Source organism: Diadema antillarum, unplaced genomic scaffold (genome assembly GCF_040938485.1).
Source record: "Diadema antillarum isolate AM-2024a unplaced genomic scaffold, OU_Dant_1.0 seq00001469_RagTag, whole genome shotgun sequence".
Lineage (NCBI taxonomy): Eukaryota > Metazoa > Echinodermata > Echinoidea > Diadematoida > Diadematidae > Diadema > Diadema antillarum.
Window position 1 is genome coordinate 752,048 of NW_027272208.1, and position 27,991 is coordinate 780,038.

At 39.2% G+C, this 27,991-nt stretch overlaps 1 protein-coding gene across 1 annotated transcript in view; it reads right to left on the reverse strand.

The window, feature by feature from the left end:
* Window positions 1-737: 737 nt before the first annotated feature.
* LOC139709779 (lateral signaling target protein 2 homolog) overlaps window positions 738-27,991 on the reverse strand; it is a 38,061-nt gene continuing 10,807 nt past the window's right edge. The window contains exons 3-11 of the mRNA XM_071621741.1: window positions 18,024-18,148; window positions 16,934-17,083; window positions 14,913-15,055; window positions 8,567-8,758; window positions 6,697-8,178; window positions 5,494-5,645; window positions 4,711-5,034; window positions 3,228-3,331; window positions 738-1,576 (exon numbers count right to left, since the gene is read on the reverse strand). Of these exons, the coding sequence (XP_071477842.1) occupies window positions 1,460-1,576; window positions 3,228-3,331; window positions 4,711-5,034; window positions 5,494-5,645; window positions 6,697-8,178; window positions 8,567-8,758; window positions 14,913-15,055; window positions 16,934-17,083; window positions 18,024-18,148 (2,789 nt within the window). The 3' untranslated portion in view covers window positions 738-1,459. The remainder of the gene's footprint in view (window positions 1,577-3,227; window positions 3,332-4,710; window positions 5,035-5,493; window positions 5,646-6,696; window positions 8,179-8,566; window positions 8,759-14,912; window positions 15,056-16,933; window positions 17,084-18,023; window positions 18,149-27,991) is intronic.

A 27,991-nucleotide genomic window follows, 5' to 3' on the forward strand; every position in this document is an offset into this window, starting at 1 on the left:
TACTCCTCAGCTTTGGTTATCTATCACACACAGATGAGAGTAAACTCAGTGTCAAATGACAAATTAGTCATCTGCCATTCTTTACCACAAATATCCTAGGTAGATGACCTGGTCTTAAAATGATGAAATAGTTTAGATGTTGTTGACTGCTCTCTTTGTGGAATAAAAATGTTCTATTTATAGGTGTCCTTCTGACATGCCAAATGGGATGTGATCAACCAAAATATTTCCCTCAGTATTGAGTCCTGTCTTGGCATGTTCAGACCAGGACCTGTGAGATACACCACGGGACGTTTGCATCCGTGACACGTCACACATACACTTGGGCTCTTCTGCCTCTTGCACAACACTGCTGTGACAAGGCAATATCCAGAACTCCCACTCTCCATCACTTCTGCCACAGAATGCAGTACTGTGTAGTTACCTTAACTCTCTACCTTCAAGCCAAACATCATTGGGGGGGGGGGGGGTACTCTCAAAAATAGGAGCATCCTAACATTACACAGCTTGCCAAGTCTTTCTTGTGTCCTGGTTATGCTGATATTAAAGACAACACACACTTTTCTCTCTTTTTTTTTTTTTTTATCCATTCTAGAGAAGACTAAAAGATGCCCCAAGCAAAGTTAAAATTATGTGAATACAAAATTAAGAGACAGTGTTATTCATCAGTACCTGACAAAAAAAAAAAAAAAAAAACAGAGTTTCACCAAAACTTTGACACTCACACTACTGGTGATGCTGTCCAATACTTTTTGATGAACATGCTTAAGGGGAATTAACAGGTCACTGAAAAAAAAAGTTCTACAACCTTTTCGAGATACAGCGCAATTCTTGCTGGGATGGCCATAATGAGGAAGACTGACACTGTACCTCTAGAAGGGATTCCTGTCCATGTCCTCTGAAAGACTGTCCTTGATGAGCGCAACAAGACCTGCAGAGTCTGACATCTACGGGACTCTACCACGTACATTTTGGACAGCAGAACTTGGGAGATGCAATGCCAGTTTAGATGAAAGCACATTGCCAATTTGGAAGAGGCAGTGTACAAACTCGAGTGTAGAATGCATGGGATTTGGCATCATTTCAAACCAATCCTCTGCAAATGTAAACTACCCTCTGTGCAAACTGGATGTACTATACAAAGACAGATTTAATTTGGTTTCTGTCTCTATGCTCTACAAAGCACATCACATTACAAACTTCTCACTTACTGGCCAAACTTAAAGAAGCTCTGAATTAGCGTGTGACCTGTTCAGTCTTGAAGCTGTCTTTCTTAAGCTTTGGTATCATTTTGTTTTTGGTCAATGTCATGCATTGCTCTGCTTATAAATTGCACCTACTTACTGCATACACACATACAGCTGATGGTTCTTCCATTTAAAGTAGTTCTGGCATTACAAGGTATGCGTTCGGTCTTGTGGACGTGTCCAGTATTCTGAGTTGCTTCAAAGAGTCGCTATCAATGCTGAAATGGAGTCACGTGAAACATGTAGCACCTATTACAAACACGGACCGGTTTCATCTGGCCGTAGCGGGGCAAGGGGACCGAGTTAGCTGAGCATCGAGCACAGAATATCTGTGTGCATTAAAAAAGAAACAAAATTGGACATGACACACATCGCATCACTTATATTTCACTGATTTGATAAGTGGTGAAATGTACACTGTATGTTATTAATAGGACATAAACCCTTGCATCTGAAATCAGAAAGCCAAATGTGACCTACGAGAAAATATCATCCGCTGAGAACCAGAAGGGCTCAGAAAGTCCAGAGAGCCAGAAAGTCTTCCAAGATTTAAGCACAAAATAAAAATGAAACAATTTATTTTCATGAAATCAAAAGTTTACTTCTTCAAAGGTAGGTAGATTTATAAGCATTGTTCTAAATATCAGGTAAAATAGCGCCCTTGTGCTTGATTTCTAACAGTTTACTGAAAATGAATATAATCTAAAATTTACACCATAATGTCGAGGAGATCAAGCTCTACAATGTGACACCAATAACTCAATACCTCCTCCCCCCCCCCCCCCTCAAAAAAAAAAAAAAATGCCAAAAAAACCCTCCTGGTTCTCATCCAACGACAGTGCACTTCAGCTATAATTACCCACTTTTCACAAAACTTCCATCTGTATATACTTATGAAAGTTAAGCAAAATATCATAGCAAAGCAAGTTTAGGTTTTGAAAGCAAAGTCATCATGACAAAGTGCCGACATTGCTATTACTGCTTACAGTTATTGCAATAAATATGCATGCACGTGAGGTATGAACAAGGCCTGTCATATATTGATTAAAAGCAATAAACATATCAATTGAATTTCAGATACTCATGCCTACTACTGAACAGCCAGAACATATGATGCCTGATACTGTAAAAGTGCTTTTTTTTCGCGGCGGTTGTATTTTCGCGCTTTGAGGTTGAACCGCGAATTTAACATCACGCGAAAATGTTTTGAAAAGTCGCGCGAAATTGACCACGCAAGGAAATGTTTTGAACTCGCCGCTTGTTACAACGCTAATGCGCACATGCACACACGAATATTCCGCGCATTCATAGGTACAAGCACATTATAAATTACTCGAGAGACGGGATTTCAGGTAAGCCTGCATTTAATTTTAATTTCTATTTAATAAATAAAAGAATAATTAGATTATAGTTTGGGTTTTCATGTGCAAAATAAACAGTTTTGCCGACAGAATTCACAGATTTTGCCGACCGCGAATTTAAACACATGCGAAAAAGTCGGCACCATTGGAAACCGCAAAAGTATCTGTACGCGAAAGAAACCACTTTTACGGTATTGGTTTTGATGACTGATCTATTTGGGTTAGGCTTGTAAATATGAAGAGATAATCAACAGACAATGGCAATGACAATTGAAAGATTACTGAATGACTTTATGTGGATTTGTTATAAAAGTTAGGAAATACAGAACAGGAGATAATAAAATGACAAATAAAAAGAAAGATTACAAGAGATATACAGAGAAATGGACAGACAGACTGATAGACAGAAAGATGGATAGATAGATGGATAGATAGATAGATGGATGGATGGATAGACAGATAGAAAGATAGGCAGATGGATAAATAGAAAAATAGAGAAAAAAAGAAAGAGAGATAATCAGGTAAGGTTGGGACGTCCACAGATATTTTGCCTCATTTAGCCAAGGTTTGGCATTGGCATTGGCTCAAGGAATTGTGGGTTAGCTTGTTGCCGCATTACCTGACCACAATTTCTACAGTGATGCTTTCTCCTGATGACAGTGAAGGCCGAGCGGCACGCCATGCACTCATCGCTGGCTTCGTCGGGAATCCACATCGGTGGGTCTACAGCAATGTGAACACGTGACATGTCATGCAACCAGCCAAAGGCCGTGAAGTTTAGGTGAGAATTGCTTCCCTTTAAAGAGCGTGACAGTCGTGAGTCATCCCTTGCTTGTAAATAATGTCAGGATTTTTTTGTTTTCTCTCTCTCTCTCTCTTTTGTGGCCTTGATTGGTGGTTATTGATGATGAAAACATGCTTCATATCAAAGGTGGTTCAAAATCATGCATGTTCAATATGATACTTCTGATTGTTCACTTGAATAAATGGTCAATTAAAGGGAAACAAAAGAAATTCAACTTTTTTTCTTTTATCCATGTCTTTTCATGTCAATACTTTGAGGGTTACATTGTCTGAAATGGCATGAGTTTATCAAATATGTGAAAAATTTGAAATGAAGTTGAGATGAATATAACTGTAATTTAATTGACTGAAGATAACATATCATGCATTTACATATCTTTATATCTGATAATAAGAGCATGGGCCTCATGAATGAAATAATCTCTGTCACAAAAATAAAACAAGAAATGCCATGGTAACATAAAAAGGCATAAATGCATAATTAGAATGGGTATTAAAATCTTACTGCGTATGTTTTAAAACAATATATGAAAAACAATACAACATCCTTCAAAAGTGTCTGTGTCAAGTGTGTCAATACTTCTAAAGCACTTTCCCTACTCTCCAGGTGTCAGGGTACAGTTGCTTTTTTTTCTTCTGTCTTTTAAAGGGACTGTACAGTACTGGTTGAGGTAGGGATTCATGTTTTGAACATTCCTAAGTGAGATAATGAAAAGCCTCTTATGAAATATGCAAGAGCATGTAAATTTAAGAAGGATTCAAAGTTTATTTGATGAAAATTGGTTTTCAAATGGCTGAGATATCCAAAAAAGTGCTAATAATAAAAGGCGACATGCCCCAACTTTGTTAGTATCTCTTTGTTTCACTTTGTTTTTGGATATCTCAGCCATTTCAAAATCGATTTTCATCAAATAAACTTTTCATACCCTTTAGAATTGCATGCTCTTTGACATCCCCCGAGAGTGGTTTCTGAATATCTCGCAAAATGTTAAACGCTAAATCTTCACCTCGACCAGAACTGTACACACCCTTTAAGCTTGTATGGGAACACCAAACAAGGAGATATCAACCTCATAGAAAAAAAAAAAGAATAATAATACATATCTTCAAATACGAGTATTTCTTTTCCTCCACAATCAGTGCATTTTGGTGGCAAAGCACTGCAAATCTTTTGATGTTGAAGGAGTTGCATTACTTTCAAACAGGTGACACAGAAGCATGAATGAAAGAAGACCCCCCCCAAAAAAAAAAAAAAAACTCTTAAAGGATGTGCATGACAAAGGGACATGTGTTCTCACCATCAATGGTGGATCTCCTACTCCTGTGGGAAGAGTTGCTCCTATGTCTGCGTCTCTCGCGCCCCTCCCCCATCAACTCTCTGCTGCCCTCTCCTGCCCAGTTCCTGTGAGTGCTGCCGCTGCCACCGCTGCTGCTCCCAGCCGCCCCGTGGGGCAGCGACGCAAGCGAGCTGCTGGTGGCGGCGGGGTTGGCGTGGGCCGGTGTGGCAGCGGGGAAGACGTTGTCGTCAGCGGCGAGGGGATTGCACGCCGTGACCTCAAAGACAGTCTTGAGGATGCTACGAAGGTCACTGGCAAAGTTGGTCTGCAGCTGATCGGCCACACCTGAATAGCCCGCAACAAGGAAAAACATCATGTTTTCCCTATATTCACCTTTTCAATGTAAATACTGAGCTGACCACTGTCACTGAAACTTGTAATGGCAATCAATATTGACGGCAATCATTTATCACAGAACTTTCAATCTCATACGTTTACCTCAAAGTAGTAAACAAATTGACTGAAGTAAATTTTACTGTTCCAATGACAATTACAAGTTGGGTTTCTAATCGTCCACATACACGTCAAAAAGGAAATGATGACAGTTCTCAGAAGAATCCTAGGTGGTGCTCTTCAACAATCATAAACACATAATTTTCTACCTTTTCTTCCAACTTAGTGAACTTCTATCAATATTTCTGTGGTTGATGTATTTACTATCATATCAAGCAACAGCACCAATAATAATTCTAGAGGTAACAGTTCTGGGAGGTAATGGTCCCTGCACCTAACACTGGGTCTTACCTGCTATACAGACAAACAGGCGGTGTACAAGATCACTTGAACTTCTGAACTGTGACCTGACCTGTTGCCTAGCAGCCAACTCTGCAGCCTGGATGGCCATGGTGATCTCCTGTTCATCGTTGCTCTCAGAAATCAGCGAGTTTGTCTCACTACTGTCATACATGAAGATGAAAGCACAAACCATATTTCTTTAATAGGAATATGAGAATCACTTCTGTGCATTACAGATGTTACTTGTCAAAAATGTTGAGATACTTGCTAAGGTTCTTCTATAATCACTTGATAGTTTCGCTATCATTAAAGGACAAGTCCACCTTCATATACATAATGATTGAGAGAATGCAGCAATATTAGTAGCACACATCAGTGAAAGTTTGAGGAAAATTGGACAATCCGTTCAAAAGTTACGAATATTTTAAGCATATGCACAGTCACTGCTGGAAGAGGAGACTACTACAGTGTATGATGTCACATGCGTACAACTATATAAGGAAAATAAAAGGAGAATTTCACAAAACTTTACTTTTTGAATAAAGTGCACATTTCTTTGACTTGCTACTGACGTATGTTAAGGGTAATATTATTCCTCCTGCGTTCTGAAAGAGAGAAGTCGAGTGTTCTTTTGTTATGCGACAAAAATGGAAATATGTTGAATTTTCTTTATTCTTTCTTTATACCGTTGTATTCACGTGACATCACAAGCTATAGTAGTTTTTTCATCCAGCCGTGACTGAGCAGAAACTTCAAAAATTCATAACTTTTTAACAGATTGTCCGATTTTGCTCAAACTCTCACTGATGTGTTCTACTAATATTGCTGCATTCACTCAACCCACATGTCTATGAAGGTGAACTTGTCCTTTAAAGTGATGTTATGACCTGCTTGGATATCCAATTCCTCACCATCCCTCATCACCCCTCCCTCCCCCCCACAAAAAAAAAAAAAAAAAAAGATGTACACTTTATTATTCCATACGAAGTACTTCTTGTCAACAGATATCTGCAGCACATTTCTGTCATTTCTGTGGCTTAAGAGATTGCTTGTTGAACATGCTGCTATGGTCAATTTCGAGAATTCAGGCAAATATATATAAATTCTTTCATAAAAATAAGGCATGCAATAGCACCACCTTCAGAATGTCTAAAACTTAGTAATGAATCCAGTAAAATGAAGCTATGGGTAAATAAATATCAAGGGGCCTACCTATCATCAGACTCCCACTTGTAGTCCGTGTCCCTGTCTTCAAACTCTGACCCAGACGAACAGCAAGATGAGCAGGAAGAAGTGGAGGAGGACAGGTCGCTGGACTCTTCTCCATCAGACCCTGACGTTGGCGGTTGTCGTACGATACCCCTGCTTCCGGTCACCCTGTTGATTGCGCTGGAAGGGTGGTCTCTGGAATGGGAGGTCTGCGAGTGGCTCCCCAATAGGGAGAACCTGAAGCTTGGTTCACTGCGGGAAGGCCTCACTGTCCCCTGCTGGGGGATGCCGGTCTCATCGTCGGCATGTCTGGAGGACTGGTCTAGTGACAGACTGGAGTCGCTGTGTCTGTTGGGGGCTAAGGTCTCATGCCGATCGGGCTGGTTGCCCTCGCCCACTATCTTGTTCACCGTGTTTCCGACGGTGCCGGTGGTATTGAGCTCCGTGCTGGGCTTACCCTTGCCGAACATGGGGAAGTTTGACCTGAAGTCCATGGTGATCCGCGAGGCATTGCTTGGAATGGCACTTTTCAGAGGATTAACCTCCTTGGCAGACATGGGCACGATGAGTTCATGGCCCTGATCATCCACTAGCACTCTTCCCTCACTCATCTCGCTCAGCAGCTGCTGTGAAGGGGTGAATGACCCTTGTCTTGGACTCACATAGGGCGTGGTGTCGTCATGGGAACCCGTCTCAGAATCATCACGGTATGGTTCATATGAACTCATCTCCTGGATGTACAACTCCATCAGGTCTCCATTCGGGGCTGATCCCAACCCACTGTCCTCTCGTCTCAGAACCTGTGCATCAGTCGTTGACAGCACAGCCACTCTGTCGGGAGACAGGGATGAGTTATCTGAAGCAGCTCTTTCCCTCATGGCACCCCGTTTGACACGCCTCTTACCCAGCTGGGGGGATGAGTCCATGCTCCTTGATGTTGGGCTTCCCCCCTGAAAGTGTCCGCTGTCTTCCAAGCTCAGATCACTGGGCTGACTGGAGTGGCGCCTTTTCTGGACACACTCCCTTGACCCCGTGGCAGAGCCTTCCAGGGAGTCTGGACTCATTTGTGGGGAGAAGGCAAACCCATCTTTCTTGGCACATTTCTTTATCTGGATCGCTGTGCTCTGGGTGTAGCCGTCATTCACCATACCAGGAACGTTGACATTGTTGACATTATCCAGAGAGCCCTGGTTGCTGTGGGTGCTGCATTTTCTCCGCACGCTACTGTCGAGACATGGTCTACTCTCGGGAGTTAGTGATTGGCCACTACTACAAATCCTGTCACTCTCTGTTTCACAACTGCTACAGGGTGACAGATTGCACGATTCAGTGTCATTGCTCCCTCCGTCTATGGAGGTCAAAGGACGGTCGCGGAATGATAGCTGGTTCAGCTGTCGCTCAATGTCTTCCCACGATTCCTCTGAGCTGCACAGCGCCCTCTCTAGAAGGTGGACTTCTTCTGAAGAAAGTGTCTCTAACAACTCCCTGCAAAACAAGTTTATTATGTAGAGGTCTTCAATATCTTTAACTAATAGATAGGTTACAAAAAATTTGCTTAAAAGCAACAAATTAATTCAAATTGGATTTGGGATAAGCATGCAATGTGTTATAGATCTATTGCTAAACATACGAATCAAAGTATTGTTCGTCACTGTTGCTGATGCATCAGGGAGATTACTAAAGATCTAGTATTTCTGCAAGTCTATGATGACAAGTATTGTGACTACTTCAATCGCTATGAAATCTTTGAACAGCAGAAAACATGACAGAGTCAATAACGGATACTTGTGAATTGAGGTGTATCAAAGTCGAGACTGATTTGTCACGAACTAGAAGGCTGAACACTGACTGGGGTGGCAGGAGGAGAACTCACCGTATCTTGATCAGCAGATTCTGGAATGGTCGGAAGAGTTCTGAGATGTGAGCCGAGGGCTTCATCATGTTAAGGGGGCCGTCGGGGTAGATGACGAGGCCGCTGACGATGGCTAGCCGTGGGATGGTGAACATGAGCCCTGGGTCGTAGTCGTCAATCTGGTCTTGGCTTAGGAGCTTGTTGGCCAGAGCCCTGAGAAATAATGAGCAAGTCAGACACTTTCTAAACACCAGGTAGGACTTGGATAAAGAGTTCTTTAAACACATCCAATAGTTGTACTTACCATCAACCATCCTTATGAACTTATTTCGCAATTTGCCTGGTACGACTGTCTTGTCACTTTTCTTCTTTCCTACTAAATACAGTCGTACAGAAGGATATGTAATGCAATCGTCACCAGACGTATCTGCCACATTTTGATACGCGAAAAAGGACAGACTTGTAAATGAATGCAAGTTATGAAACAACATAATGTTAATTTTGCTCACGTTATGTGTACTACACTATGCACAGATTAATATTTAATCAGACAAAAGAGTTGCTTTGATCTATCGAATGGAATAACTCACACACAGCACACAGGTATGCAAACTCCCCCAATCCCATAAATCAAATTTTGATGTACTTGTGGAAATGACGATATGTAATAATGTCCAGAAAGTGAAAACTATGCTGACAACAACACTGTCAACTGCTTGCAGGATGCAAGCGTAATAACATAAAGTTAACTTCAATTCCTTAAAAAAAGCACACACACATACACACAACCCATTTTGAGTCCATTTTACAGTCTGTCAGGAGAGAGGTTATAATACAGCAAAATAATAAAATCTATTCCGAGTGATTGATCATGCGCACATCTGCAAACATTTTGGAATGTGTAGTGTAAATAAACAAACTCTGATAACAATTTGAAGAATGTGCTCCAGATCAATGCACTTTGCAACCTGTAAAATCCTGAACTGGGCACATATGCAGGACTTGTCACTATGAGAATGATTATCCTGTACTTGTGACAGAGTCTGAGAGAAAAACTATCCATACGGTTGCAAAATTGTGAGACATGTTTTTCAACAATGCTTTCTTGTAGAGACAACACATGCAAGCATATTTCCTGAAATTCTGTTGTCATTTTGGAATGCTCAGTTCAAGCAAACTTCTTATCCTGTGGTTTCTTCAAAAAAAGAAAAAAGGGAATGCACACACGTACCATCCAGCTCTTAAATCACAGGTTTACTGCAGAAACGTGTGGAATATAGCACCGCCAGTTCCGCAACAGATGATAGGTTTTCAACACTTACAAGCTAGGTTACAAGCCTAGAGGGTGCTGTTGTGCTCAAGTTGTGCTCAACACCTGTTGTGTCCATGTAAATTTCTTATCCCCTGGGAGAAAAGTGACCTACTTGTTCCGCACTTTGTTCATCAAGGCAATACTGTTCATAGGTGGAGAAACCACATCACACATGCATCTATATGTAGTATTGATACTTTTGCTTTTTATATTCTGATGTATTTTTTTACAGATATATGATGACATTAGTTCATATTGACAGATTTACAGTAGATTGTAACTGCGAATAGGAAAGAAATGTGTGTGTGTGTGTGTGGCAGGGGTTGTCTCTTATTATATGTGTATAATAAGTTGGGCGATTAATCAGAACTTAAAATTGCGGTAAACCCAAAAGTGTACTACTTACTCCATATTGACAATATGGTGGAAAGAATGGCTAATAGATGATGTTGAACTACTTTATCATTCAGTCTGGTTAAACAGGTATTCATTGCAATTTACCACTAAAAATATTGCAGTTGGCATTTTTGGCACATATCCAAGGATAATAGTCATACAAATTTCAGAGTTTTCACCTGAAAACTTTGTTTGTTTGTTTTTTAATATGGGTGTACATATCAAATAACTACATTTCTGGCCAAGTTATTTTTGTAAAATATAAATCAGGAAATAGAAATTGACCATGTAACAAGGGAAGGGGGAAAGAGCTCAAAGTATGTCATGTTGTTTGGGAGTGACTGTTTGTGACTTAGAAGTCTTTCTTTTTTGTGATCTCGTATATAGTGGCTTAGCCATATCTGCGATACAACAACAAGACCATCAGAACAATACAATCTGCGAACGTTGATGTTTCTCAACAGATGACTGGTGCCACTGTGGAATTGCTACAGCCATTCATCACCTGATGGAACGCTATGTTCTACTCTACAGCTGATAGTTCACTGTTCAAGTGCTCTAACCACAGAATCACTTCCCTGGCAAAACAAAGTCAGTACAAGGTGAATGGTATTTGTGACTGTGTGTCTGTGTGTGTGTGAGTGTGTGTGTGTGTGTGTGTGTGTGTGTGTGTGCGTGCGTGCGGGGGTGGGTGGTGGGGGTGTCATGTTGATCTCATGGCACCCCTGTGATTGCTGATCGGCCGGTAGCATACCACAGCCACGATAATTGATTACAAGACTAGAGGAATGAAAAGCAACAGCAGATGTCCATGTGACATGTGTCATTGGTCTATTGTCTGCTCTGACGTGACTTGGTCTACCCTTGTCTATCGGCTATCATGAACTCACATACAGGCAAATCAACACTTGCCATTTCCAGTCAGGATGCAGCAAGTATCCTTTCCTAGGTTCACAATGGTAGTCAATATAACTCCCACTAACATCACATTAGCCACACTGACAAAACGACTCAGATGAATACATTAACAAATTTCTATTGGTGACCACTTTGCCTGACAGTTTGAGAAAGAAACATTCATACCTTGGGTAATCCTAATTTTCTTTGTCACCTATAAAGGTTTATTAGTTTCCATCACTTTCTCCGAAAATGAGCTCTACGGTTCTCTTGTAAGGAGAATTAGGGAAGTAGCTTTGAAACCACCTGATGTTGGGAAGCACGATGTAGACAGGAAGGAAAGAGTTGAAAATTTCCAAGAGCACTTTTGATAGCGGAACCAATTTGACATAAAAAATATTTTTATCTTGGGCTGTTTGGACTCCTGGAGGAAATTGCAACTTGAATAACCAGATGTAGTACAATGTATTCCTCATTCTGAGCTGTGGGAGCCTTAGCACTGTCTGAAAGATGAATCAGCCCCTGTACTTAAATGTGTTTTAACCCTAACTAGGCCGGGGGGGGGGCCTCGACGTTCCGCGCGATGTATCGCAATCGCAAAAAGCTATCGCCGCGACATTTCATGACTTTTTTCTTTCCAGTCTCCCGCATCTTTTAACACCAAATTTGCGACGCCCGGGTGCGCGGTTCCGAAGTTACGCATAAATATGTACATGCATGTCAGACCAAAAATTGCTCAAAAACGTTAATTCGTGTACAATTTCAATGCAAACTGTGCTTGCAGGCAAATTTCATAAAAGCATGATTATTATGGTGTTTTATTGATTGAAATCAATGAATAACATATTTTCTTGTTCGGAGCGATGTCACGGACGAATTTCATCGAAAAAACAATGAAAAACATAAAGTCGAAAAAACAAAGAAATACATAAGAAATTCCAAAAAACAATAAAATACATAAGAATTTTTTCTGATATCACAATTTTTTTATTACATTTGCTAAGGACACTAAAAAGAATATCTACACAAAAAATGTGCCTGTTTTGAGCTTTATTTTGTGATTTATACCAAATAGTCTGATTTTATGCATCATCATGCATAAATTAGCATAATTTACCATAAATGATGATTTTTTTGAAAAAATAACTTCATGGTATTTTAGATTACATCATAGGCAATGTGTGTGCCAATTTTCGTCGCGATCGCGCAGTCGACGGCCGAGATCTGGAGGGGGGGCCTGGGAGGCCCCCCCTGGCTCTATCAACTACATGTACCTAAATAGCCCGGCCTAGTTAGGGTTAATGGGTGACACCTATAGGCATCCAAACTTTAAGAATATCAATCATAAACACCTATGATATGTAATGCAGCAAGCTGCATACATTCCTTTCAATAAATCAGTCAGTCACTTAATGATTCTACATCACAGCAGTCTCTTGATTTCTATTTCCAAAATATCTGCCTAACAGAACAAGAAAAAAAACAAAACCCACCACACTTATCATGTAGAAAACATGAAATGAAAAAAATCACATCACTTCTTGCTTGGTCTATTTTGAACAACAATCAATGATTGCCTGTTAAATTCAAATTTGATATTTTTGGAGCTTCCTGTGACATCATATTCACAACTGGGTGACTTTATATTGCAAAAAGTTTGCTCTAACTTATTTTTTGCACGCAACTCCATCATGACAGGAAACGTTCAGCGAATAATAACTTGTGGCACAAGCAAGAAAATGTGAATGACATATGCTCCCGAAGTCTACCCTGTGCATATTGACTGTAGCTGCTGCATATGGTGGAGCTATTTGGAATCAATTTTCTCCCTGGTGTCTGGTACAGAGAGAGAGAGAGAGAAAAAAAAAGAGAGTGCGAGAATAGTCTACACCATGCAGACCTTGTTGATTGGTACGTGGGTCAATAACCCATCCTACCACATTTCTGGTTTAGATTCTGGCCAAGGACAACACGATACAGCCTGACCTGGTACAGTCACACATGGAAATGAACGGTGCTAGTCACTACTTTGACTGCCTCCCATGTCATATGTCACATGGCACAGAATGGAAGAAAAACAAATCAATCGAATCTCCTCCTCGACCCAATTAGTCAGCTAATGGCAACCACTATCATGCAAACTGACCGCAAATCAAGTTTTGGAGGACTTGTTATTTCAGCCTACAAGCTGCTTATCAAAAGAAAGTAAAAAAAAAAATAGATACATGCGGTACCACAGAGATACGGACTAGCAAAATAGCAATATCTAAATCCACAGCCTTTTCTGTCTCAAACCTTAAAACAACAACAGCAAATGAAAAGAGGGGAAAAGGGTACAATCTGCATGTACATGTGTAGTGAAATCACATGATTTCTCAGAAATTGGCCATAAAAACGGAAGCTTGGGTGCAATGTCCTTTCTAACACAGCTGTATCTAGCTGTGACCCATCATCTCAATTACGGTTATGAAGTCAGACATTAAAGCTGCAATAACTGCATAACATGGTGATTTGCCTGAAAAAAAAAAGAAGAAGATAATTTTGATATTGTAAAATCTAATTTTTCATATCTTTATTACCTAGTATCCATATACAGTGCATCAGACTGTTTCGAAAAGTAACATTTTCCTGAAGCATGTTACAACAGAGCGCTGAATTAGTCTACAGGTTTAGACATACATTTTCATAGACTCTATGCTGCACATCAACTTTAAAACTGATTTTCTTTACACCGCAGTTATCTAGTGACTGGCTTTCTTGCCATCTCTGGGGCAGGTTCCTAGAAGTTGAGTGGGAGCAATCACAAGAGGCTGGAGCTTTTGATGACACCAAAACCAGAATATCCATATTTGGTGACTTTGACATTTTAATAACAAGTCAAACCTATCCTCAGCTTCCTGCACAACCAAGGAAATGCTGATCCATAAAATCCTCAAGTTAGAATATACTCCGGGATTCAACGAACTCTTGTATGTATGCGGACTCTGCGTAATGGCCAAGCAAATAAGTAGGCGACTTCCATACAGAGCAGCAGAGATTCTCATCAAACCACAATTAAATCTATGGGCAAGTTCTGACGTTGGTTCAGACATGATTCATTCATTGCTATGGTTCTTGTTACTTGCTGACAATAGTTCTGGTTTACACCACATTTCAGCGCAGCTTTCTGTGAATCAAATACATATCATATTCCTGCCACTAGAAGTCTTGTGTATTACAGATTTATCTTGATTTCTTTTATCAATATTTTCATCTACCAACATCAATATCTGGACTTTATATGTGTGTTCAGATCACAGAAGGAAACAGCATTGATTATCAACGACTGTCTAGAAACTTATTCAGTTCAGTTTTTTTGTTTTCTTTTGTTTCAGAAAAAGAAGGAAAGGCATGGGGTGGGGGAGAGACATTTAGTTAATTCTTAAGAAAAGAAAAGCGAATGCAAAATGTGCATCTGCATTAGAACTTTCCAAGTCAATGCTACAGAAATGTGCATCTATTTGTGAGCTTCGAAGGAACTATACACAGAAGGGCTGTCAGTTATTCAAGAGAGCTATATTTTGGACTTGACAACTTTTTTTTTTACTTCACAACCGACAACATTCTGAAATATATATTTGCGCCTTTGTTTGGCAAAAAGCTACTGCTGCAATTTCCGAGACTGGAGACCACGATGCTGAACTTTGTTCACTCATGTTCTCTGCACTTCTAGGTACTGTATAGTAGAAGAGGAAACAGAATGATGGTGCTGCCTGATCTCACCTGTTGATGGTTTCACAAAACAGGACGATGACATCCTGCATGGTGTCGTACTCGTGTGCCAACTTGACAGGCACCATGGCGCTGACATAGCTCAGCTCGAATTCCGCAAAGACATGGTCAAACTTCTTCAGGGCATCTTTGACCTGGGCAGTGATGGATGAAGACAAAGGAGCAAACCACTTTCATTAACTCTTTGTGTGCCATAGTGTAAACCCCCTGTGTGTCAATGTGTGAACCCCCATGTGCCAAGGTGTAAGCCCCCTGGGTGCCAGTGTAAACCCCCTGTGTGCCACATTATTCTGAAACCACAATGCAGGAGCGCTTTTTGGAAAACATTCTGGGTTTTTTCCTAACCATGTATGTTTTTTTAACAGATGTGCTTATGCTAGAAATGTAGTTCAGCAAAGTTGAGGGGAATATAGTATTAAAAGCTTTGCTTTGAAAATAAATACGTATGAGGAATTGAACTGCGCATGATGCTTTCAGTGTACTGTGGCATAATGACTGGTTTGTGCGTGGTTGAGCGAAATATGTGAAGTTGGCAAGCCATCGACTGAGCTGGGTGTGCGAATGTGGCACACAGAGTTGGAGAAAGTCCATTTGTTTATTGCTCAATGGAATTCTTGTTTTCTGTTATACACCTAAAGATTGATGTATAAAATTGGTAAGCATATCTTCTCTCAAAGAGATCTCATGAACATCTCAAATAAAGTTTCAACAAAGTAAAGGAGAAGGTGAACAGGCTGCCATATCTAATGGAATAGCAAAATGTCAGACATTTCAAGGTAACTAACATCACATCTGAGGTTTGCCAATGATTCATCTTTATCACTATGACCTTCCTTGAGACATATCATTACTTCAAGGAACAAAGAATTCAGGATCTTCAAGAACAGCTCAAGGGAATATCAATTGGCATGAAGTACACAGCACTTCAAGCAACCTACAACAATGTGTTACGAATTCAAACCAGCTTGGCCCAGTCTGTATTGGTTGGTGTAAAACACAGAAAATAAATGACTCTGCAATTGTCATAGTGACTGACACAAAGTAATCAGCAAAGTTTACTTCAAAGTTTCTGGATAGTAGCCATCATCTCGCTCATAGGAAAGCCTTTTAGGGCAATTATCCGTCCCGTCCCATTGAAAAAAGAAAAGAAAATAAGAATCTTAAAGGACAAGTTCACCTTCATATACATGTGGGTTGAGTGAATGCTGCAATATTAGTAGATCACATCAGTTGAAGTTTGGGGGAAATGGGACAACCCATTCAAAAGTTATGAATTTTTTAAGTATCTGCACAGTCACAGCTGGATGAGAAGACTAATAAAGTGTATGATGTCACATGCATACAATGCTATAAGGAAAATAAAAAGAGAATTTCACAAAATTTTACTTGTTGAAAAAAGTGCATATTTCCTCGACTTGTCACTGACGCATATTAAGGGTAATATTATTCCCCCTTGCCTTCTGAAAGAGGGAAGTTAAGTGTTCATTTATTATGCGAGAAAAGTGCAAATATGTTGAATTTTCTTTATATCGTTGTACACACATGACATTACAAGCTGTAGTAGTCTTCTCATCCAGCAGTGACTGAGCAGAAACTTCAAAAATTCATAACTTTTAAACGGATTGTCCAATTTTCCTAAAACTCTCACTGTTGTGTTCTATTAATATTGCCGCATTCATTCAATCCACAGGTCTATGAAGGTGAACTTGTCCATTAATGACTAATTCTAAAATATGAATCAATACATTACTATATTGTGAAAAGTTGAATACCTCCTGACATTTGCAGTCAGTCTGTCAAGAAAATTTGACTTTTACCATTTTTTTTTCTCCCCAAGAGATTGCACATAAGAATAAGATTCCACCATGAGCAGTTAGGGTAAACAAGTACTGGTAGTTGACAAGCTAATGAAAACCGGAATATTAATGTGTACTGATATAATGCCATTTAAAGAATGGTCTGACACAATATTCCACTTTGAATAGAGTCACTATGGGCTCATATGAAGTCACCTTGGGAGGGTACGTGCTGATGTTTTTGTAGCTCTGCTCTCGGAGAATTGTTCGTAGTGTGTCCAGACTTCTGGTCAGACAGCGTGCCAGAGGACGGAGCGCAGCGCTCTCGATCTCTCGATTCATGATAGTGGAACCTGCTGCCAAACACTGTACGGAAAAGCAAGGGGTGGATTTCAATGAGCTTATTCAAGGGGATGGCTAGTAACTGATCAGTGGGAATCAGTGGGAATGCTGGGGGATGATTGTTCCAATCCTTGTGGGATTCATTTAAGAGTACATTGTATATATTGTTGTGTGGAAATTATTTGCTTCAGAATGGTCTCATATTCAAGAAATGTGCAGTTCAATGTTTCCAGGTTAGCATGCCTGTACAGTGTCGGGGCGATCGTTAACGGGCCATTAACAATCGCCCCGACACTGTACAGGCACTGTAGTGCATTGACTTATCATGCAACTCCAACAAGCATCTAATTATCATTTGAAACAACTTATGAGCAACTCTGAACACAGAAACAACCATACATGAGAGATACACTTCGAGAAAAAAATATTATCATTATCTTTGATACCCACTGAGCTGGTTTCTCTTTTACAATAATGTTCAGTCTCAGATCAATGAATTCTTGGCCTTTTGTCAACCAATCCACAAAATGAGACCCAATCCACAAAATGTCAACTGAAAGTATACAAGCAATAAACACATTTACAGACTGTGGAATGTTTAATCTTGCTTGTCTGGTAGCCAAGGACCATAAACAGCCTTCAGGCATTCATAAACTTCTATAAATATACTTTTATCGCTACATTTTTTTTTCTTTGAAATATAGTGATCTAGGATCAGATGATGACAAAATACAGTGTACCTCTTGGCCTCCAAGTGTCATATCCGTAAAATGAATGCTTTAATGGCATGACTTCATTTTAGATGAAAAAAAAAATAATGCCTCTGGCGACACTTCGTGGCAGAGGCATAAAAAGATTCTCTTTACTCAGACTGACTTGCTCTTATGAGCTTTTCAAATACATGTATTTCGGTTATCAAACAGACTTTCAAGCATTGCTGGCTTGTTTGGGAGTGAAATCTTACCTCTGCGCCAAACCAAAGCTGTCCGGCAAGGCTGTCTTGAAGTACGTCATCAGGAAACTTTGCCCTGAAGTCTCGGCTGGCTCGGTGCTCAGGAATGGCTTCATTCAGGAGCTGCTCTATGATTGCTGGTGTAACAGCCGGAACAAGAATAGGGGGAAAAATAAATCTTAAGTATCATATCATCATGTTGAAGTGCATTCAAAGTCATCTACTTCATCTTCCAAACAAATCTCTTGAGGCAAATCAACCATTTATTTCAGAACAAGCACCTTGAAAACGGTATGCTAGATTGAATGTGAGGAAGTACTTTTTTGCTAAGAGTGGTTGATATATGTGGAAATCTCTTCCAGAAGACGTGGTCTCAGCATCACATGTTCTGTGAACGCCTTAAAGAATAGGCTAGACGAACACTGGAGAGTTGTTGCATTTGACTATGAATAATTACCTGTACATTAGGTTCTTGGTCTCCAGCAGCTTTCTACACCCTTCTCTGTTAAATGTGTATGTTCACAGTTTCAGGATAATACCACTTTGAGATCTCTTTCTTCATGACTTTAATGGAAGGAGAGCAGCAAAAGATAACTTGATAACATTGATCAATAAAGAGGTTCTGTCCTACACGATCATTCCAGGAAAGTAAAAGTAAAGTACAGTAAGTGAGTACTTGATAATGGTATACAGTTTGTAGCATGGCTATTGATCTGGGTGTTGCTGCAGAACATTTGAACCATCATAAAATTCACAGAGATTCAAAAGAACAACCAGAGAGATAATTGTGTTACATGCATCTCAACTGGCTCACACGTTGCCTATTAAAAAATCAAGGAAAACTTTTACTGTATGAGCTTAAATTTTTGCGGTGGTTTTATTTTCGTGAATTTTGCGAATCGCCTTTGAACCGTGAATATAACAACGCACGAATAACTAAGTTAAACCCTCGCAACCATGAAATTAACAACACGCGATAACGTCCGCCAAGTAGCAATTCGCGAAAATATCTGTACGCGAAAATTTCAGCTCGTACAGTATATTCTCAAGTCAGTATATGGAGAGAGGAAAGTTAAATTTTCATGGAGCCTCTCATGGCATGCCATTTGTCCAATAATTCTATAAAACCTAGTTTGTCTGCAATAAATTTTTGTTAATTATGTAAACTAAGTTTTTCAGAATTACCAGTCAAACGGTGCACCATGGCATCCTGTGAAACTAGGGAGAAGTAGCAGCTCTGATATCATACTTTCAATAGCCCTGCAACCAGATAACAGTGATTTTTTAGTCCAATCTCCTGAGTCCATCGTCCAAGCAAAAAAAATAATTTTACACTACACAACTGTTCATGATAAATCACAGCAAGGGTCTGTAGCAGCAACTTCATTGCCAAGATCTGACCCTATGTGTACATGTAGGTACTGACCCCGACAAATCTTATTTTCTGTACATGTATTTGATGTCTTGTTCATATGCTTGATATATGTATAACATGGAGCAATTCTTCAATACATGTATGAAGCCTTCAGTATGTTAGGTATTACTCCCACACACTCTAGTGTAGGGCAAGTCCAAGATAACGCGCACGTTACGTATGGGACATTCAGAGACTTTTATGACCTGAAAAATAGTGTTAATGGCCTTTGATCATATTGAACTTCATCATGGTGATTGATATCTAGAAGAAGTATAATCATGTAAAAAATTGGAAAAAATGACCTTGACAATTATATTCTAGAAGAGAAAATATGTGCCGTTACGTATGGGACCAGAAAAATTTTGTTTTTTTGAACATTTTTTTCAACCTCAAAACTCTCTGAAAGTATATCATTCTACAACTTGTAACTCACTGTGATGAAAGTCACAACACTCAAGATTATCACAGGTAAGTTTCATGTCATTAGGCAAAAAGCTCTAATGACAGGTTCTAATCAAAGACAGACATGACGTGTTACGTATGGGACAGTTACGTATGGGACAGTTTGTCCCCCATTCATTTAGTGTGTGAAGAACCATGTTTATGGGTATTTTGCATAATTATTGAAGTAAAATCAGTTGAAACTACTCAAATACCGATCCAGATTGTCAAGGAAACAATATTCCCCAAATATTCACCATCATAATCATATTCAATCATATTTTTATATTTTCATGACCAACCTGGGTATGCATGCCCTTTGTCCCCCACTCGTTTAGTGTGTGGGGAACCATGTTTATGGGTATTTTGCAAAATAATTTTGCAAAATACCCATAAACAAATTTTTGCATAATTATTGAGGTGGAATCAGTTGAAATTACTCAAATACTGATCCAGATTGACAAGGGAACAATATTCCCCAGATATTTACCATCATAATCACATTCAATCATATTCTATATTTTTTATGACCAACCTGAGTATGTATGCCCTATTTTTATCAGGATAGTTACTAATGAAAAAATTGAATAGTTTAATAAAGTGTTTACTTCCATTGATGAAGGGCAGTTTGCCATTTAGTTTCAATGAAAAACAACTTGACACAAGAAATATTAAGTTTAATAAATAAGCAATACCTGCTGCGTGGAACCCCAGTGATCGAGGAGATATATGATGGCCGTCTAGCAGTCAGGTCATTGATTCGAGTCACACCTCAGTATGTATTGTATACCCATGAATTTTGTTGTGGCTACTACTGAAAACTGAATAAGGACAATTTGTGTATCACTTTTTTTTTTTTTTTTCTATATATATCACAACCATTTCAAATTGGATCTCCATCACATAAACTTTGAATTCCTCTAGTCTTCGGATTTTATGCTCTTAAGTAATTCAGTAATTGGTTTCCAATCATCTCTTTAAATGTTGAAAACTGAATCCCCATTTCTACAAAAAACTATACCATCCCTTTAATGTTGATTTTTCATTGTGTATTTTGCCATTTTCCCCTCCCCCTTTCTGAAAATTGTTCAGTCAAGTTCATGTATTGTTTCAAGTGTCTATAACTCAAAAAGTAGCTACAATGTTGGGATGCTTTCTTCAGGATGATAGACCATTTGTGTACTGAGAGACCTTCCCAGCTTGCTACATGCATTCACATGCAATATGTATGAGGATGTCCCATACGTAACATTATTTTAATGCCTAATAAAAAATATTTCTTTTACTTTTTTTTCTTTTTTCTCTGGTATTTGATTTCTCTAAACAATAAATTAGAACTTTCCAAAAGGGCATTAAAATAACCATAGCAATTTCAGAAAAAACCTAAAAAAATGACCTCATTTTGTTACGTATGGGACATCTCATGATAGGACACGAGCTAATTTGCATAATCATTTGCATAATCCCTAAATTTTCATACAAAGTTAAACTATGTGATGAACTTCTTATGTCCACATATTAATCAAATATCATTTGCTTTCCTTTGAATTAATATGAATTTTTATAAATGTCCCATACGTAACGCTGTGTTTCACATTTATGCAAATGAAGCCCTTGAAATTTGCATAAATTTACATAATATCATTTTTTCCTCCATGGAAATCAAAACTTCAACTCATAAGCTTCAAAATGATACCAAACATGTCAACATTGAGCATAGATGAAATTTTGCCTTCTGAGGGGACCTTATCTTGGACTTGCCCTGTAAACCACTGTGACAATGATGATCAATTAGAAGACATTATACTGTATACGTCGAATATTTCGCAAGGTTTTTATTTTCACAAATTTCCCGAGTCAGGTGCTATTCGCGAAATTAAAGACACATGAAAATATTGACTCTGACCCCGATGTGGATGTGACGTACACATGTACATTTCTCCGTTCAGTACAGGACTCCACGATCGCGAAATTTAACCACTCACAATATTGTCAAAGATTCCCGATTCGCGAAAAAGTAGACTGGCGAAATATATGGCGTATACAGTACTACAATGTTTCAAGGTTGGCTGCAAGAAGAAGAAAGACAATTCACATTACAAAAAAAGTTTTAAAAAACTGTTTTTCTATCACTTAACAATCACTGGCAAGGCAAATATGCAAAGAGTCAGAGAGGGAGAGAGAGAGGAAAAAAGCGCGCGCACACACACACACACACAAATCCACAGAAGTACACACTCTCAACAAGTACGGTACTGATAAATATTTATCATTCTATAAATTATCAAAATATAATACTCTGTGTACACCTCGTTGCTGCACCAAATGTCAGAGAGTCGCAATCACTTCACACTTTTTTCTGTCCTTGATTTGGTTGAGCACTTTGTTGGTGTTTTAATACTTGCTTTGTTGTTCTCTACCAAAGGAAATGAAAAGGAAAAAATCATACACCCACACACAGTCATATTATGCATGTCTTGCAAAGAGACAGAGCTCAATTGTCACAATTTCTGAGTAAAGGAGGATTATTTTCATTCATCGCTGCTCCTATTGGGCCTTTTATATCACACACTGACACTGCAACTGGAGAATGAGAAAAAAGAAAACTGTGTAGTGGAATCACCTGACTGTCAGAGCAGGGAGGTGGGTCCCACCTCTGTGGTTAAAGCAAATAATAGAGAATAGCATGAGGGATGGGACGACAATATGATCAGTTGGGCAAAGCAGAGTGCAGCCCCGTGAGTTCCAGTGTGGCGGCATCACAATCAGCAGCTAGAAAACAGCACTTCTCGCAACGATGAAAATGAACACATGCCCAGAAGGCAGTAACACCAATTGCACCAATGACGATGTAGAGCTCTTTAACTGTTCCAGGTACTGCCGATGCAACCATTCTAAAGTCAATAGTCTTCACCTCTGGATTCCAAATGGGGGCAGAAGAAGAAAAAAACTAGTGGGTGCAATTGCACAAAGATTTATAGTCCTCCTGTTGATTTTGCATTCATGGATTAAAAGGAAAAATGGAGATGGGGGGGGGGTGTCATTCTTTTTTCTATATATCATAGGCACTGCAAAATATTTACTTTATAATATGTATGAAAGATAGATGACAGAAGAAACCGGCCATCCAATGAAAGTCACAGCTTACCAAGCACCCAGTATGTAACAGAAGGTGCCAAAGATGTATACGTAATTCCTGATTTAAAATGCTGGATTCATACCCCGTACTCGCTTTTTCAAGATCACAAAACTGTTCAGCTAGCTCAAGTGACGAATATCATAAGCACTGCGATTTCATTATGGCGAATAGTTTATGAGTAGACTGATTCAATACTCTCAGAAGCTTTACAACACTGTTTTTGGCCTGCACTCATCAAACATATCAATATGTAAAAAATTCCAACAACTGCTACAATTTACATCATCAGTGAAAGTCTGTGATATCAACAGGAGGTTGAAGATGACTACTCCCCCCCCCCCTTTCCACGCCATTTAGCATACTGAGGTTTCGATTTGATTCCTAATCTCAGCTCCACACTGTCTGCAAGGGTGACGGCACATCCTGTCAAAATCGAGTTGCACTCATTCTGCAATTTCCATCCAATCTTATCTCATCACAAACACCGCTGTGTCTTTTCCTATTCCAAACAGTCACAACTTTCTCACTGGACCTCTTCCAAGATAAGCAAAGTGTGTCTCTTTATGCTGACCCCCCTGTCACGATTAAACTGTCATGTATCAGCACGACATATATGTACCATACTAATAGTGGTTAACTACAACGTAGTATCCCATATTCAAAACAATTATTAGCAATAAATTAAGGGTGCTATTCACCACAAGTTATACATGATAGAGGAAGTCAAATTATTCAATGAAATGTATAAAACTGTACTTCAGTCTCTATCAGCAAAAAACACAGTACTGGTACTTAGTATGAAGTAAAACACACAATACACCTTGTTAAGATGTCATACACTTACATCAACGATGCAGATAATAAAAGACTAGCCATCAATTACTATCATTAGCCTAAAGCCCTGTTTTTAACAGACCTTAAACCAGACAAAAGTCAGGACAACGTTTGGAGAACAAAATTCCTTGCCTCTGGCAATAAAATTGCAGGAGAGAGAACAAGGTGTACCCTAACAGATTCACACCAAAAACATTCTCCAGGTACATTGTAGGTTTCCACAAAAGGGGTGTGTCCACTGATGCGACTACACTGTCCACCGCCCACCGCCGCCTATTGTTCTATTTGTAGTTTGTGAACATCTAGGTACGCAAATCGTGTTAGTAAACAAAACGTGGTTACAATCACTGATCTCAACTACATAAAGAGCAGTGGTTAAAATCTATGCACGTGAGCGCCGCCTGATATATTAGGCATGCTCTGTCTGCAATGTGTGCATGCGGTTTAAGTGTATCAGAGGAATGTTACCATTACCATGTTATCATCGGGGTAATATCAGGGTAACGTCGGGGTAACTACCCTAGACAACTTTTGTTGTCCTAATAAATAAGGCAGTTTTCGAATGAAAAGTGTGTTCTTCATGACAAGAACTATGAATTACAGGTAGTAATAAATAGCAATGTATTCTGAGAGCTGAAAATCATATTTTTGGAAGAAACACAATATTTTCATTTTTCCTGCAATAGACATACCAGTACCAGTACTATCATTTGGAAAACAGTATTTTTCATGAAACCTGCAGTATTTTTGGCAAAAAACCCCACAACAATGACAGTACAAAATACTGCAACAACAACAAAAAAAAAAAAAAAACAGTTGGAATCTCTGAGAACTAGTCCTTTATTCTATATGACTCTTCTGGACAGGTCGACAGAACCAAATGGTAGACAGCTCAACTTTTTTCCTGTCCTTCATGGTCTCCTTATCACCATGAAACAGCCAGATCTTCAGAAAGATTGATGAACCATGACTCAATCATCACCATGGAAACCGTATCTCCTGAATGCACCCTCAATGGATCATTATATGAAGATCGAGACTGATTACTTCTGTGTCCTCCTGAGTTCTCCTTCACAGGCTGGGGATACATCATGGAGTAAAAATCCAGACATTTGTGTATTGCTGTCATGAAAATGATTTGAAGGGGGGTGGGGGTGACCGGTCATATTGAATATGTGTTTGGTACAATTTTGTAAAATGACAATCTATGACACATGATGTATCATGGAGGATGCCTTTAAACTTGGCACAAATTTAGAAGGACTGAACAAGAGAAGACTGCAGCACTTCTCTGCCATGAAATTTGTTGTTGCTTACAGAGACTAATTCTGTTGTTCAACCAACCATGTCACACTGGTTTATACATTATACTCTGATAACTTTGTGCCATAAAAAGAAAAAAAAAATCAGCTGCTTCATAGAATGTCAGTACACTGGCAACTACTAAATCAGTGTTAGATCAAAGTCAAGTGACTGTAATATGGAAAAGGTGGTAGTCACAGGTTTAAAGGACGTGAAACCAATTGGGGTTTTTTTTCTGGACCAGATGGGCCTCTTGAGGATTCAGACAGCTGGACTAGACCCCGCTGGATCTGGCTGGAGGGGCCCTGACCATCAGGCCCACTGGACCACTCTGACCTAACTAACCGGACAGGGGCAATCTTTCTGAACAAGCCTGGTGTCCCTCTTCCTGACAGGACAAATCATTGCCACAGCGAGTGTCTGCTGGATCAGTCACGTAGTCCAAATCCTTCCAGGAAGCCTGGACCTCCTTCCCATGATACGTCCTGACTGATTGACTGGCTGCTACTGTAGCTGGGCAAGCTGTCACCAGATTCTTTGACATCTACTCCACACCTTTCTCACAGTCTGTCCTCACTTTCATTGACGTCCTCACTTTCATTGACGTCCTCACTTTCATTGACTACAACCTGTGTTAGCTGTCAGCGGGCAATCACACATAGTCTTGTTCAAGACAATTTTGTTCATTCCTCTTCCTTGAGGCCCCGACATAGTCCAAAGAGAAATTTGATTTTCACTAAACTTAAAAAAAAAAAATTTTTTTTTTCTCTCTCTCTCTTTGTATTACATGTAGGTAATACAGCATTTGATGGGACAAGGGACTATAAACATGCTTGGCAGTTAAACTTTGTGATGAAGACTGCATTCATTTAATGACAATAATGACAACTGAACACTGATGTTGGCACTAATATACATGTGTACATAGGTATCAGTGTATTACCTTCAAGTCCCTGAAGGGTTGGTAATATTTTTGTAATATCAATTTCGAAAAAGCCCTGGCAACTCAAAAGAATGAGGACAATGCTGCGTCTCATAAAGATGGTGAATAATAATAGTATTCATAATGATGATTATTATCATACCGGGTATATACAGTAGTATATTATTAGGAAATAAATGTTCAATCTTCTGCAATGCATAGCTGTATAACATCTTGCACATAAGCAAGCGGGTTGGCTTTCCTATCTCTATAAATTTAGTTAAATCAATATCACATTTTGATACCAATCTGGATTCTCCTGGGTAAGCAAATGAAAGGCATCGATTACCACCGATTACAACCATCAATGGTATGCTCATACAGTGCACGAACAGAGTATTTTCTCTGGGGAAAAAAAAAATTATAATTTTTTTTTTCAAAGTGTTTGTTATACATTGTAGTTGTACTACATTGCACGTGGGGCTTATAGTACAGTCAAACCTGTCTTAGCAAAACCCTGTCTATAGTGGCTACCTGCCGTATACAACCACTAAAAACAATTTCCTCCAAGTGAAAAAGCATGTTAAAGAACCTGTCTACAGTACTGTATAGCGGCCACCTGTCCATAATGGCCACTTTTTTGTCTCCCTTGCAAGGCCGCTTAGACAGGTTTGACTGTACAATCATCTATTTCAAAAACATGACCACCAAAATTTCTTACGACTTTGTGAATAAGAAAAAAACGAAACAAAAGTGAGCTCTATAATCATATTCAGAAGAATTATCCCAGGCAGTATCTTCTTGGTGACCTGCAACAAGAGTGCTGCCTTGCATGCTAAAATACTTCCCCAGTAATTTTTCTTCAGCCCCTGGTTGTGGTCCTCCTGTAGATGTGTTCACGCACCGGTGCCATGATCAAAGTTTGCTGGCAAGAGAGAGAGTATTTCCTGACAAGGGCCTTTCATTTCACTCACATTCCCAGCAATCCAGCCTGGCCAAATGGAAGCTGAGTAGTTTATTGCTTCCGATTTCAAACTCTTCTTGTTTGTCTTACTTTGCTCTTTTCTGTTTTTTGTTTTTTCACTTTTTGGTAGAGTGTCTGCGGTTACTTTCCCTGTTTTTTCAAGACCCAGCAATTTTATACACCAACCCCCAAAGTTTGGACAGGAGTCCAATCTTTTCATGGAAAAGTACTCACGCAATCAAATTTAGACCAGTCTTCGTGCATACGGAATAGGGACTATGTAAACACTTGTTACACATGTGTGCACCTCATGATGTCAAAGCATGTGGCAAAGAGTGCAATAGATGACAGAAGTCAAAGAGATTTATCATGTGATCACTGTAGGTATTTTCTCACTCACACCTGTATCTTGTATGGAAATCACTGAGAGGTTCATGACAGAGCCTTACTATCACACATGACTGTGTAAGTTTGCAGTTGTGAAAAAGATCGGTTAAAATGGTAATTGTCAAATTTCTATTGTTTGGAGGGTTTGAAAAAACCTCCTGCCTCTGTGAAATGAATACTAAAATAGAGTATATCTGAATACATGTTATATTGAAATTCTGCTTACATGTATGTAAAGCTTAATCTAAAACTGATCAAAAACTACATTGTACCAGTAAGTTGGGTTTTTTTAAATCCCTTTAATAGCCCCAAGGGTTTGTATTCATTTGTCCATTCATTCTTTACTCTTCAGATTTAAAAAAAAAAAAATGTTTCTTGAATTTTTCATGATTTGTACTTGATACAATGTATGAGGTACACATACACTGCATGCATTTTGTATGGTTGTATGCATCGGATTTGGGGCCAAATCCAAGGTTAATAAATGTCTCTAGCCAGAAGTGTCCACTGGTACTATATTACAGTATTAAAAGGGAAGGACAGAACTTAAAATATCTTTGAATGGAGTGAGAGT